General features: G+C 26.8%; 3 protein-coding genes across 7 annotated transcripts; 1 reads left to right on the top strand and 2 right to left on the bottom strand.

The window, feature by feature from the left end:
• Window positions 1-218: 218 nt before the first annotated feature.
• anchor (integral membrane protein GPR155 homolog anchor) lies at window positions 219-3,444 on the bottom strand. The gene is made up of 11 exons (XM_017905318.1): window positions 3,401-3,444; window positions 3,210-3,333; window positions 2,848-3,137; window positions 1,952-2,763; window positions 1,810-1,877; window positions 1,588-1,734; window positions 1,381-1,520; window positions 1,119-1,281; window positions 896-1,061; window positions 638-827; window positions 219-553 (listed from the first exon to the last, which is right to left on the bottom strand). Exons 2-11 carry the CDS (start codon window positions 3,308-3,310, stop codon window positions 240-242), a joined length of 2,391 nt encoding a protein of 796 aa, XP_017760807.1. The 5' UTR covers window positions 3,311-3,333; window positions 3,401-3,444; the 3' UTR covers window positions 219-239.
• Window positions 3,445-7,497: 4,053 nt separating this feature from the next.
• On the top strand, window positions 7,498-9,001 carry LOC108551147 (uncharacterized). The gene is made up of 5 exons (XM_017905188.1): window positions 7,498-7,521; window positions 7,554-7,765; window positions 7,847-8,036; window positions 8,111-8,665; window positions 8,744-9,001. The coding sequence occupies exons 1-5, from the start codon at window positions 7,498-7,500 to the stop codon at window positions 8,921-8,923; spliced, it is 1,161 nt and encodes a 386-aa protein (XP_017760677.1). The 3' UTR covers window positions 8,924-9,001.
• Window positions 9,002-10,031: 1,030 nt separating this feature from the next.
• Window positions 10,032-14,943, bottom strand: Mlf (myeloid leukemia factor). Of its 5 annotated transcripts, XM_017905315.1 has the most exons (7): window positions 14,697-14,943; window positions 13,992-14,196; window positions 13,640-13,916; window positions 13,438-13,573; window positions 11,914-12,009; window positions 10,546-10,603; window positions 10,234-10,286 (listed from the first exon to the last, which is right to left on the bottom strand). In XM_017905315.1, exons 1-6 carry the CDS (start codon window positions 14,747-14,749, stop codon window positions 10,585-10,587), a joined length of 786 nt encoding a protein of 261 aa, XP_017760804.1. In that variant the 5' UTR covers window positions 14,750-14,943; the 3' UTR covers window positions 10,234-10,286; window positions 10,546-10,584. The 5 variants fall into 5 exon arrangements, with proteins under 5 accessions (XP_017760802.1, XP_017760803.1, XP_017760804.1 ...); XM_017905313.1 differs by lacking the exon at window positions 10,546-10,603 and having other exon boundaries at window positions 10,032-10,286; XM_017905317.1 differs by lacking the exon at window positions 11,914-12,009.
• Between the last annotated feature and the right edge of the window lie 397 nt (window positions 14,944-15,340).

Genomic DNA, 15,340 nt, shown 5'->3' on the forward strand with positions numbered 1-15,340 from the left:
TTAGACATTGATATTCATCTTTGGTATTTAATTCAATTAGTCATCATATTGTTACTATATCACTTTGTTTCAAAGTATTCTGATTACACTATGAAATACATGTATCATTATAATTACTATAAACAATAGAGAAAATATGATCATAGATGTAATAAAAATGCTATAAAATAAATATCGAGTACTAATTTCATAATTTCATAATTTAAATCTTTGCGTAAAACCTGATCAAGATGTTACAATTAGGCATTAAAAGTATAAAGTAAATTTTGATCACAAAAGTGATGAGTACCATCGATATGTTGTAATACTCGACTTTCTAATAAGCTACGTCCATACTGAACAGCTTCTCCTCTAGTTTGTGCAATGTTGGCTTCAAGCAACCAATTAACTAAGTCAGTTCCAGTGAAGACACTTCTGTGTACTTTTAGCAAGCGTCTACGGCACATGGATATATGAGCACGACATTCAGTTAAATGGCAACGAATAAATTGATCTCTAATAGTTTTCACTTCATGACTTAATGTATCTTCAGAAGGAAGTTGTAATTCTCTCCCTATAAGTTTCAAATTATATTGTCTATTCAAAGTATACAATTTTTTAATTAGAAATAGAAAATATAAAAATGATGTAGTAATACCATCGCGCCATTTACGACTCATTTTTCGTAACCAACATCCTAACTTCCCAAGTCCAGGAACATCTAACCCAAAAATAGCAAATGTAATTAAGGACTGGCCGAAATTTAGAGCAACATCAAGGAATGCCAATTCTGCATAAATTCCAATTAATTGTTCCATTAATAGTCTTCCAACTGATATAGATAGGCCCTGTTATAAAATATTTATAACAAATTATACCTTTATAATACTTTTTGATTATTTTACTATATACTTACAATGAACATGGAACATAGAAGTAAAATAACAAATACAAGATGTCGTAAAGACTGAGGATCACTTCTTTCATTGCTTATGTTTCCATATAAGTTACATTCATCAATTTCATTATTGTTATCTCTGTATACTCTATTTGGACAATCATTTGCAGATTCACAGCCAATACTGATAACATTAATATCTTAATTAAAGTACTTATTGTTTTTTACATAATTCACTTACATTGAAGTATGAGAAGTTGAGGAAATAAGATCTTCAATATCTACTATATGTCTTTCAACATCATCACTATTATAATTTTCAGCATTATTTATTAAATTAGAACAAGGTGGTAAAATGTATTGATGTTGATAACTTTGCTGTAAAACTAAACAACCAACTGATACTGTAAAAAAAAATATGCAATAAATAAGGGATTATGTTTTATTTAATTTCAAACATTGTATGTTATTATATGTATATATATACATATATATATGTTTACCAATAAAACAAAATATTAATATAAAAGTAGAAATTACAGCTTGAATTCTACCAAGTTGAAAATTTGGATTTCTAAACTCAAACTCAGATTCTTTTGGAGACATTGTACTACACATTATAATTACTACTAAAAGTGGAATCCTGGAAGAATATATTAATAGTTATCTTTCTTTTTTCAATGTTGAATATAAAAATATGTTCATCATACCCCCAACCAATAAAATAAAACCGTTTCTGAATATTGTGGATAATATCTAGAGAACGGGAATTTAAATATAACAGAGTTGCAGCTACTGCCATAGTCCACATACGACTTGCATATACTCCAACAGTAATTAGGATAAACTGGATGTACCTAAAATAAATTATAATTATAGTAATATAACAGATGAATTAATCAATAAAAGAAGAAAATAATAGAAATATATACCATAAAACTGAACCATTATCATAAGATTCAAGTTTACTCCATATTATAACTCCTATAGCTGTAACTAACTAAAATCGTAATTTTTATAAATAGTACACCTATAATTGGTATAAGCTCTAAATCGATATAATTTAATACAAACCTGTGCAATTATGATAAAAAATGTACATTTATGAGTGATACATTTGTATTTTTTTCTTCCAAATCCAATGAAACAAATTATTAGCCATATACAAACTATTATTGAAGCAATGCTTACATCAAAAGAAAATACATTCAGCTGATGTGTATAATTTTTGGGAGTATTCCCAGTAAAAACAGCATCAATTAATTTTGCTGATATAAACATGAGTGGAGCAGATACAAAAGTACACGCAACCATTGCTGATGCAATCAAATCTATTTCAAGATTGTATCGAACAGTAAAAATAAATAAAGCTGGTGCTGTAGGAATAGTACCATACAAAAATCCATATGTACTTAAGTCTTGAGTATCTGTAGCATTTTCTCCAGCATTCAAGAGAATAATAGATTCTCTTATAACCAAGGGAAGAATTAGCAATTTCACTAATATCAATATACCTGGTATTACAAGAGCTATACCCTTCAATTTATGCACCTTTCCAACCATCATTAATCCCAACAAAAAGAGAGCACTTGCTGAGAAAGCATTACCAAATACATCGAGCACAGTTGCAAGTGCAGCTGGAACTAAATGACTGAAACCAAGATTACCAAAGATACCAAGAACAGTCATAAGAAGTACTGGATTTAATGCAATTCCTTTTGCGATAGAGCAAATCATCTCCCTATAACTTCTATGATCTTCACCATAACGTTTGCCAATTTCTAATAATACAAAACCAATTGGATTTAAAATAGCTAACGATATTGGTGCCATTAAATATAAATAAGCAGTATATTCAGGATGTGTTTTTCCATATAGTGCATGTACTGAAAAAATGTTGTATTTAATATTATTATATAAAATACATATAATATAAATTAAATAATGTTAAATATTGTTATCTTACTTACTCATAGGATATCCAATAGCAAAATCATTACTCTGTGTAGTAAATATTGCAAAGAGTGCAGCACAACCAGGATTTGATTGTCTTTTAATGACTAGAGATATACCAAGAACAATCAGGAAGACAAAACTTTTAGCTAATAACACAGCGAAAAGAAATTTCCAGTTTACTAAAGTAAAATTAAGTTTTGCCAATGACATGAAAATTAATGAAGGTAAAGCAAATGTTCCAACAAAAGTATTAAGGCCATTTGCTTCTGTCTTAGTAATAATATCAAACCTTCCTGCAATATACCTAAGAAACAACCAGTTATTTGAGTATTTATATAATAAAAATTAAAAAATTTAATTGTTATAAAAAATTCACCCGCATAATATAATAGCAAAACACTGTATTAATGCAAGATATAAATTGTCCATTGGCTCAACTTTCATTGTTGACATCTGAATTTCTTCTAACAAAGACATAATTAATATAGATTTTTAAACACCTAAAAATATAGAATAATTTAAAGTGGATATAAGCACAAAAAATATTGGGAAAAAATGAATAATTACTTATTAGCATCTATATATTGATACTGTAGTTATCTTTAATATAGATATTGTCATCTCTGTAATATAACACAATTATCCCAGAATGGGCATGTACATAAAAAAATATATAGTATTAACCCCATGTCAACTTCATTTTTGTTCACATTATATTACTTTCTTTTATAGTCTGAAATAAAAAAATTTTTGGTATATTCTGTAGAACAATAGTTTCAATATATGTATAAATATTAAATAAATAAATTATGTAAATGATTTTTATAAATTACTGAAAACTCAAATATTTTTTAATGTAATCATAAATAATTTAAAGTACATATAAAAATCATCATTCATGCAAAAATATTAACACTCTATCAACCACTTTCGAAATTCATTGTGGCCTTTATTCATAATTAAAGTAAAACGTACGCACGAGAAACAACTACAAAATTCGTCCCAAATGTTATGAAAAATATTAATATTGCTTAATATATTATGCAAGTTTATATCAACAAAACATTCATGATAGTCTATATGCTTTGCGTATATAGACAATTTTCAATCTCATCCGAATCCACGTCGATATTAGACTATCGAATCAGTTGATTGGTTCATACAAATCACGTGCCTTCGGTCAAGACATCGAATTCGTTGCTTATGGTTGCAGATGATTCGTTTGTAGACTTTAAACTATATTTTTAAAATACAGAAATTTTATTTATAACTGCAATATCATAATGTCAAGTAACATTTTTTTTAAATGAATTTAAAGTTAATACAAATATCATCAAATTATATAACCATAAATGTAATCATTGTTACATAAATCGTAATCATTATTTAGATGTATTAATTAATTAATAGATACATTTATACATTTATAAGTTTAAGTTTGATAAATTTTAATAAAATAAAAGTATCTAATATCTATCGTTAATATTTAAAAATATAAATTCCTTAACATATTCAAAGATTATATATATTTAAGATAAACCTATAAAACAGGTGGTATATATATACAAAGTTATTACATATAATCAATAAAAAATATAATACTCATAAGTGTAAATCACATATTAGAGAGTTCTAAGCGTATAGAAAACATGTAGTGTATGCTATTTCATCGATGATAAAGAGTAAAATAATACTAAATGTGATAAAAAATAGTCTCTTACATCAGTTTTATGTCGAAATGTTTCTAGCTGCTTGCGCCAATTAAATTGATGCAAATAATACGCAATAGTACAGAATTATAACTAATAGGTTATCATTAACTTATTGGAAAGATACAATCGCTACAAACTTTGAACTTATGTAAAATATAAAGATTATTAACAAAAAGAAAGATGTAATTAAAATATTATTAATTTTCGTTATTATTGAGTAAGTACAGAATACAAGAAAGAAAATAATTCAAACAAGATATTTATACGAAATTATATGATGAGTATTTTAAATGATATAATGATAATCCTTAAAGATAGAAACTATTTTTTTAGCATTATTTATTTATACACTAACACAAATTTTTTAGCATACATTTCGCATAGCAATACAATATTTCAACTGCCAGTAAAATATACGTTTACGCCACTGACCTCTATGAATCACACATTCTTATATCTTGCGCAATTAAATTGTTCTACCATAAACAAGAATACTGGATAAATATTTTTCAAAACGATTTATTTCTTAATTGTTTGCCGTTTATAAGTTTATAAGACCAATAGAAATCAGATTCGGTTTTAACTATAATCATATTAAGAAAATATCTATTTAATGTAAATTAAATAAATATTAACATTTAAGTGCAAACTTCTTTGCTTAGTCACGGAAATTCATGGAACTACATGACTCACTGATAACACGAAACAATTTTCATGTAATTTCAAAACAGAATTAAGAAAATAATATTAAATTTAAAAATATTGAATTAATATTTTTGATATTTAAAATATTAAATTAATAAATATCTAATAGTCAAGCAGAATTGTAGTAAAAACGGTTGATTTATTTTCAACTTTCTCAAGTAAATAATATAACTACGTAGTAATTTCGCTTTATCGAAATACACATCGGATTACATTATAATCACGTGATCGATAGATAACATATCTAATGTGAATATGTATTAATTTATAAACGAATGTACAGGGATTTTAAGTAGATTTATATGCATTCGCGATTCGCAAATTGTTCGTATATTAACTGATTCACTAATACAATATTAAGTGTTATCATTCGGTATCAGGTTTATTATGATAAAAATTCTGAACAAAGAGTACTTGAAACTTGGAAATTTTTGTTCAAGGTTGTTTGAAATAACGCGCCCGAAGTTATAGGAAAAACATATGTACACGATGTAAGAAAGGCAAGAATCTATAACTTCGTGTTCATTCGATTTTTTTTTTTCTTGGAAATCCTAGTAATTATGTTAGCGTTTCAGAGAATACAATCGTTATTTATCATGACGTTCAAGTCAAACGAAGCTGACGTAAGGCTTCGACATCTAAACAGTTGAAAAACGGTATAATTTTTAGAAGCACAATATGTTCAACCAATTGTATTAAAAATGAATTTTAGTTTCTTTTGATGTATACTTAAAAGCCATTAATTGACATTTAAAAATGTGTATTAAATATATTGAAAGTAATGTAAGATTTATATAAAATTTTATGCGTTTATAATATAAACACGTTTATTAAACTCATAAAGTGGTACCGGATACAATATGAGAAAATAATGAATGTTAGACGAGAAAAATTAATCTTCTAATTTGTTCAGAATGAGAAAAAAGATACGCAACTACGTTTTCTAAACTTTACATGGATAATAGTCACGTGGTGAATTATCAAAAGCTTATATGAGAGGTGAGAGGAGACCAGATGCCTCAACGTATATAATCTTCAGTACGTATACCACCACCCAGTTCTGCTTGGACTTCGAACGTGTGAATTGTGCCAAGCTTCCGAGGAGGAAAGTTTTTGTTTGTTTGGTGCGCTCATTGTATGGGTAAGTTCTAGAATTTATCTTAAGGTTTTCTTTTTTTTTTTTTTTTTTTATATTATTTTTTCGCTTAAATTTAAAAAATATAATTAAATTTATGTACAAAATAAAATAATTTACATATGCGTACTTGAAACATCTTGTATGTCCTAATTCGAGAGGGAAATGCCTTTCATTTCCAATATTGCATATTTGTACCTTAAGTTACTGCATTTAGTGACGTAATAAGTTGTGATGATAGTATTTTGTATTAGTATAAAGAGCATATATAAATCAAATTACAAATATATGAAACAAATGTAAACACAAATGTTTTGGCGTCATTAGAATTTCATATTTATCATATCGTTATTTTTAGAATATGATTAAAATTTGACTTTCTTTTCTAAATTATAGTAATGTACAGACCTAATGAAAACATGGAATAAATATTTTTTTCACTCTTACGTAATTATTTTCAGTAAACAGATTAATTTGTTTTGAACTAGCTTGAAGAGTATTAAATATATAAAAGATACCACAGTTATTTTTTATAATAAATATACAATGCATTATTAGTAGCGACAGTTTCTCTTTTTTATAAATTAATAAATATAGAATAGCGTATTAGTGCAAACGGTAGTACTGACGAAAGTCATAGGAGACACGTGGCATGCTACATATCTATTTGGTCGCGTATTGATTCACCATGTGTATATACTGTCGCCATGTTGGATACCAAACCAACGACAACTCTGATCCGCTTCTCTGCATTTATTTCACAAATTTTGTCATATGGAATCGTATTAATTCGTGTGCTTAAATAGCAATGGACATATGGTAAATACATTTATTAACGTAAATACAAATAAATTACAAGTTATATTAATTGAAAAAGATAGATCCATATTTATGAATATGCCCAATACTATATTTTATATATTTTCTTAATGATTATGTTTTAACCAAAATAAAAAAGTACATTTACTTGAAGTTTTGGATAAAATCATTATTAACAAAAATAAAATAATATAAACATAAATAATTTTAACAAGGTATATTTACAGAGCGAGAGAAGAGTATAAAACACGGAGAGAGCCCTGTGGAGCCAATAAGCAGCTGCAGGGATGAGCATGGCTTTGTGCCAACAGTGGGCCGTTGGGGAAGTGAATGGCCAAGTTGACTCGAGACGGCAGAGATATGGTGCCAGCCACAGGGGCAGGCACGCGGGCCATGGATCAGAGGTGTGCCGCTACCCCTGCCGGTTTGGGCCCATTATGAGGCACCAGCCTTGACCGTTTTAACGGTCGAACAGTATGAGGAACTAGCAAGCAGCGTTGAATTAGAAACGCAACACTTACTGCGTGAGCATCGCTATGACACCATTGGCAATTTCCTTAAGTAATTGTCATAACACAATTTTTTTTTTCTAAATTCTCACTTATAAGTAATAGTTAAAAGAGTTTATTTTATAATTAATAGGTTTTATAAGGACTATATTGCAAGTGGTGAAACTGTACTGGAGAGATTTTATCACAAATATCAACCACTTATAACACGTGAACATCATACATGTGTGGGTTTGGGATTTGAATTACTGTACCGCTTAAGGTGTTTGAATAAACGATTTCCTGGTATAGCAAGTGGCCTCTATTTAGTGTCTTGTGAGGAGGTATATTTAAAATTCCTAAACATCTAAATTTGTTAATACATAGTAAGACATTTAATATGAAATCTTTTTTATAGACAATTGATAATGTTGCTAATTATGTTGGTGGACCACCTGCTGCAGACAGTGGGGAAAAGGAACATGTATTAGTGTGTCTAAAAATCAAGATTGGTGGACGACAAGGAGTTATGCTTCTTGATCCTGGATATCATGTAGCTCGTGTAATTACTGTGATGGAGGATAAATTATACCCACACACTGGCTGGTTCATCCAGTCTGATGAACGAAATTATAAAAAAGAGTACAATTACTTTTTATGTGCTAACGATCCTGATTACATTGAATGGCACGAGAGGAAAACTCGATCTGGTACCTTGGAAAGAACACAAATTGCTCTTATATACGTGGCAAGGCCTTATTTAACTGCCATCGATGTTACGGAACGTAGAAATTTAGTTTATAACTTCAGGAGTCTCCTTGCAAGAGACACTAAGGGTCACGTTACAGCTGGTATATATTTCCCTGTTGTGCTAGATATGAACAATGCACAAACTTTTTCAATTTTTTATCAAACTAATAATGGCAAGAAACGAGTTAAAATGGCATTCAATAAATTTTGCAATTCACCGAATGTACGTTTTACATTCATACATAAATTAATATCAAATAATTATATGCAATTAATATTAAATTATGATCATTCTATTCAGATAAATCCTGATGCCGAAGAAAAAGAAATTTGCGCCGAATGTGCCCGGCAGTTAGGTCTCTCGCAAGATACACTAAAAGACCTACTATTTGCTCTTGCTACTGTTATGAGTGACTCAGCCTTTGTGGCTCAACTTCTGGCTATTAATGCAAGAATCAACACCCTAGCAGAGGACAATTAACAAAATCTGCCCTATGTGGTACAGATAATATATATCATTTTTTTTCTTTTTTTTTTTCTTTTTTCTTTTCTTCGCCAACTATCCTCTTATGTTCTTTTTGTTCTGTTGATGATCATGTTAGTAGCTTTATTTTATTCTTGTTACCAGATAGGGTATAATATTTTTTAATGGATTTTAATAGACCTATTGTATTTTATGTATTGTTGTTAACAATTCAATGAAAATATTAATGTGGTAAATATTAATGATTTTTGGACATTGTTTTCAAAATTTAGTAATAGTATGTATTTACACCATTCTTTATTACTACTTATATAAATATTTAATCGTAGATCGTTTTAAAGTCTTAGAGAATTTGATGTTTTCATTGAAATAATATTGAGTAAAATTAGTTTTCTTGTTTACGTTAAAAAAAACATTATAAAAAATGGTGATATTAGGGATATCTTATATTCAATCTTTTTGTCCTTAATATAAAAGATGAATTAAGTTATATTAAATTTACAATTTTTATTTGAATAAACAGTGACAAGAATTATTACATTAAATTGTACATTTATTGATCAATATACTACCCAAAGATATGTTAATTTTTATTTGAAATTATGAATAATACTAACATTTTTAACTTTAACCACTTATTTAATATTAAAAATACAATTAAAACTTAATGTCCTTTAAGCATAGTTTTTTTAAACAAGATATCTTTTATGAAGATTAAATATATGAAAAATTAAGAAATAGTACTTCAATAACTTTCCAACCACAAATAAAATATATTATTATATTTGTTTCTTGTAAATTAGATTCTACAAGGAATAATTTGTTTAATCATATATAGATATTTAAAGGAAAAGTACATATTTTTTTACATTCTTGCATACTTCCATTATATGTTGATACAGATTGTTTTATATAATTTTTATATATATGTTATTCATCCATGAAGATTCTAAGAGATAGTCTATATGTAAAATGGAAAACAACTGCAGTATAACTTCGGTAAGATATCTACTATATAAAAAAATATAAAAAAATTTTATTAAAATTAAGATCAAATTTCAGAAAATTAGGAAAACGTAGTATGATTTATATGAATCATCTGTGGGAAGAAATTGTTTATAAAAGTTTTAGACTTAATACAATATTATTACATAACATGAATTTTACTGAAGTTCTGCAGTGTTATTGAAACATAGCTTGAGTGGTTGAATAAAAGTACTAGTCATTACTATGTGATACAACACGACACTTTTTGCAAACTTTAGCATCCAGTATATGTTTGCGTTTTTGGTTTCCGATTATACTTGTACTTGCTGCTGATACAGATTTAGTAGCTTGAATGGTATTGGATGAATTCGAACTGTAAACATGATAATGTTAAACTGTAATATATCTTTCCTTGTTACTAAAATTAAATATAAAAAGGATAATAATATATTAGAAGTTAGTCCATAGATAAAAAAAATTTTTGAAATATTTTTGTAAAAAGAGGAAATGATTAATTTTTATTTTATTAAAAATTACATAATATAACATAAGTAAAACATATCCAGAAAATTATGATGCAGTTGTTAATTGGAACATCAAAACAAGTGTTAAGTGATACACAATGTACTCACGTTGCATAAGTGTCATCACTGTACTATGCTTTTATCTTATTAATATTTGCGGTTGTACCTGCAATACACAATATATGGTATATTCTATACCAATGTTGTTTGTTGTATTACAGATGGCAAAATAAATAATAAATTATAAGGAAATGTGATAATGAAATAATATTTTATAATCTGATATAGAACTAAATGAAATATAACAGTTACAATAACAATATTTGATGTGTAAAAATTTCTGAAATCAATATTTTTAATATAAAAGACAAGTTTATAAAAGGACTTTTGGCTTAAAATGGAATTAAAGTTATAAAAAATGAACTATATCATTTATACAGAAAGAATACAGTAAATTAAATGTATTTATTCTTATTTGTTATTATCACACAATAAAAAAGTACACAGTAATTGTATAGTATATTAAAGAATGATATTTGATGGATATAAAATTCCATTTATATGATTTTGATGTCAATTTTTGTTATGCAATTACATAAACATTCCTTTTAAAGAAGTAAAAGTTAACTTCAAGGCACAGAATATTAAAAAACGTTAGATCTTTATTTCATGTATATGTAAATATACATGCACACGAATGACACGATTAGTAGCTCTATTCGTGTAATTTTATATATCAGGCATTTGTGCGCGTGTGTTTCTACATATTATTGACATTATATTAAAACAAAAGATTAAATATTAAAAGAAATTACATTGAAATTTGCTAACTTTTTACTTTCAATTAAAAAGTTTGTAAAACTATATTTTTGTTTCATAAATTTCTTACCTAAATGTATTTCAATAGTCTAATATCTGTTTTAAAATATACATATACGAATTAAAATACGACTGTGTTTGTTTTATCACAAGACAATATAGTAAAACTTTAATAATCAAATGATTTAGCTAATTTTATGCATAAACATAATTATTTTATGTATAAGCATAGTCTCTTTATATTTCTTGATAGAAAGAAATTAAGCTAAATCCAACCACACATTTCTATAAAAAAATTAACATGCATCAATTAGTGATTAATTTTTTAAATATATCAATTTTTGTACACTTTCTACCACAGTACAGTACAGTACAGTAAAATGTAACTATCACTCAAACTTCATCAACACACTTTACCATTACCACTGAAAGTATAAACAGCATGCATATTAGTACAAACTACACGTATATACAAAAACAATATTAAATATCCATGTATTTGAATATATATAGGTTAAATCAATATTTTTGATACCCATGTATACAAATACTGAAATGCACAATAATACATTTATTAAAAGTATGGATTTTTAATTTCCTAATACATTTAACTCATTGAGTTAAAACCAAAAATGCTAAAAGAAACATCAAACTTACCTTAAACTGTAAATTGGATTGTATGTTTTAGATGAAGGTAGTAATCTTAAACTACGTCTAGCAGAAGGTGTCCACCTTGAAGAACTAGAGTATCGACTATGAAAGCACATAACAAGCGGATCAATTATACAAGAAAAAAATAAAAAACAATAATTAAATAAAATAATACTTAAAATATTTTTCTGAATTCAAACACCCAGGTCTTTATATGTGCACATTACATTTAATAAAAAAAAAAAAATCAAGTGTGATATTACATATTTTATTGATAAATAATCTTTTATTATCCTCAATGATTTTACATTACCATAAAATATTTTTAATGAGACTCAAAATTATGGAATATAATGCTATTTATTACTATACTGATTAAACATTATATTTATGAATTATGTTTCAATTAGTTTTATTTGTTTTGTTGTCTGTGAGTGTATATGCCCACGTTTCTTTCTTTTATTCCTATTAATAAATAGCATTATTAATCATATACTTATGGAACAGTGGATATATCAATCTATCTATATGTACTACATAGCAAGTAATATGTAAATATCATTATAGTAAATATTATTAAAAGTACTACAGTACACAACATACATCTTCTTTGATATGCTACATTGAAACTAGACAGAAAAAATAGAAATTAAAGTTTAAATGTTTTTATTTGAATGTTTGATACAAAATTTTGGCAGGGAATGCACAAAATGAGACAAAAGTAACGATATAAGATGATCCTGTTTCTCCATTCACTTTCTTTTACTCGTTCGTCTTCTGGATTTCTTATGCACACTGCATAAATTTGACTTTATCATTAACAGTGCTATACATAAAATTCTGCCATGCATGCATATATTTTTTATGTGCAATATATTTCTGTGCTCATGCATACATACAGTTACTACATGTCATGATAGTATGAATATATATATATATATATATATATATATACACACACATACATTGCTTTATCTGAATATCTTAAAAGGAACTGAAGATATTAAAAAAATGTTCTAACAAGAATTGTTGATATGTAGAGAGACATAATATGGTGTAAACATTTTTCTTGTATGTGGGACAACACAGAAGATTTCAAGGTCAAGTCAATTTTTTTTAAATGAAATGCTATATTTCTAAGTTATAAGTTGTTAAGTTATGAATAAAAAAAATATAGCATTCCATTTAAAAAAATTAACTTGACCTTAAAATCTTCTGTGTTGTCCCACATACGAGAAAAATATTTACGCCATATTATGTTCCTCTACATATCAACAATTCCTGTTAGAATATTCTTTTAATATCTTCAGTTCCTTTTGAGATATTCAAAAATATTCAGAAAAAACACCCACTCTATATATATATACACACATGTATATATATATATATATATTGTAAAAAATGTTAAAGAAAATTGAAATACATGTGTGCTTTTCCTCTTTTTAGCTTTTTAGTGCAAATGATGATATGTAAATAAAGAACTGTTTACAAAATATATTATATATGCTATAATAAATTTATCGAACTAACCTTCCTGATGTGTCAGGTAAAGCCTGCTGTCTATGATCAGACCGATTTCTATGACCATGGCTACCATAGTTAGAATTACTATTTTGGTAATGGCGAACACGTGATTCCCATTCATTATTAAAACTCTCTGCCTCTTCTATGAAATAAGATTTATATGATTTGATACAAAGGAAGATAAAAATATAAGTGAGAAATCTATTACCTTCATCAAGATTAATAAATTCTTGATGTTCTTCTTGTTCACCACTGTGGACATTTTGCTCCCTTTCTAAAATATGTGCTCTGTCTCCAATATGATGTTCAATAGCCATCTTTTTTGTTCCAGTACGCGAATCACAAATTGTTCTCCTTGTTTCTTTCACACCACCAGGAACAGTCGTTGTAGACATAGTTTGTTGATAAACTTGTGGACTTTCATTAGTACCAAAGGTCATGACAGAAGTGTAGGAATGACAATTTTCATTCGATACCATATTATCCTAAATTTAATATTATTTTTTGCAATTAGTTCTCAATTTATAAACTCTATAAACTTGGGACAAAAATTGACATACAAAGTCTGGAAATACATTGCCCATATTAAATGATGGCAATGGTGGAAATCCAAATGGCAATATTTGAAGATCACCTTGACGACCTCTGTTCCTATGGCTACCATGCGTAATAGCATTGTGGCAAGGATGACCCATGATACTAAATGGGTCATTAAATAAAAAATTCATCATGTCATTCATGTCTCTTACAGATTGCATGTGAGATCTATAGAAAAAAAAAACAAATTTGATATATTTTATTTGTTTACAATAAAACCTTTATGTATGCTAAAATAAAAAAAGTTTCTAATAAATTATATTATCAATGATGCAAAAAAAATAATGATTATGTAATACATCAAATAATCAAGAAAGTAAAATAAGAATAAATATTTATAAAAACAAAATTTATATATGGAGTTTAAAACAATTATCTTTGATGGATCATACTTCAATAAGCCTAAAATAGAAACAGCTTATAAATATGCACGCTTAATAACAATTTTTTCTCTAAAAATTCATAAAATTTTGCTATTAAATAAAAGCTAATATGTTCCCGTAAACGTATATGACGAAACTAATTAAATACTATTTCGATAATAATTATAATAAAATATTTTTTAAAAATTGTTCAATGCGTGGATTTTTTATAAAGAAAAGAAATATCTTTATAGTAATTTTCTATCTCTATAAAGAATTAAAATATTAAAATTTATTTTAACTCACCTAAAAATAGGATAATCGTCGAGATCACCCATCAATGATCCGAAAAAGGACATTTTGAAAAACGGTCAACTGAATACTACTTGTGAAAAAACTTACGATCGATAATTGAAAACCGAATAATATGGAAACGTGTATTGGATAAAATAAAATAAATTTTTATGGAAAATTTCACCGAAAGGATTTTATAGAAACTTCTGGAACGCAGAAGCGCAAAGTAAAAGACCAGGCTACCCAACACTACCGCTTATCAATCGTATAATGAACAGTATGTACCAAATGGATCTACTGTGTAGTTATACACATACACATAGTTTCAACATTATGACATGTTTACATGAAGTATGGTACGTTTCAATCAAAACATTATATTATTGGATATATAATTTCTATGATTCTCAGATTTCTCATTTATTTTTCAAATTTATTATAAATTCATTTAAAATACCTTAAATTTGTTATTGTACATGATATTAAAAACGTATTGTTTGAACAAAATATATAAAAAAAATTGATTGTTTTCATTTTATGACTTTATATAATTTGCAACTTCTTCAATTAATTAATGTTATTATAACTATTAGTAAATTTAAAAATAACAAAAAATTTGATACTTACAAAAATGAAGAATATATTAAATTAATTAG

This window comes from Eufriesea mexicana, unplaced genomic scaffold (assembly GCF_001483705.2).
Source record: "Eufriesea mexicana isolate 0111107269 unplaced genomic scaffold, ASM148370v2 scaffold3780, whole genome shotgun sequence".
NCBI classification, from domain to species: Eukaryota; Metazoa; Arthropoda; class Insecta; order Hymenoptera; family Apidae; genus Eufriesea; species Eufriesea mexicana.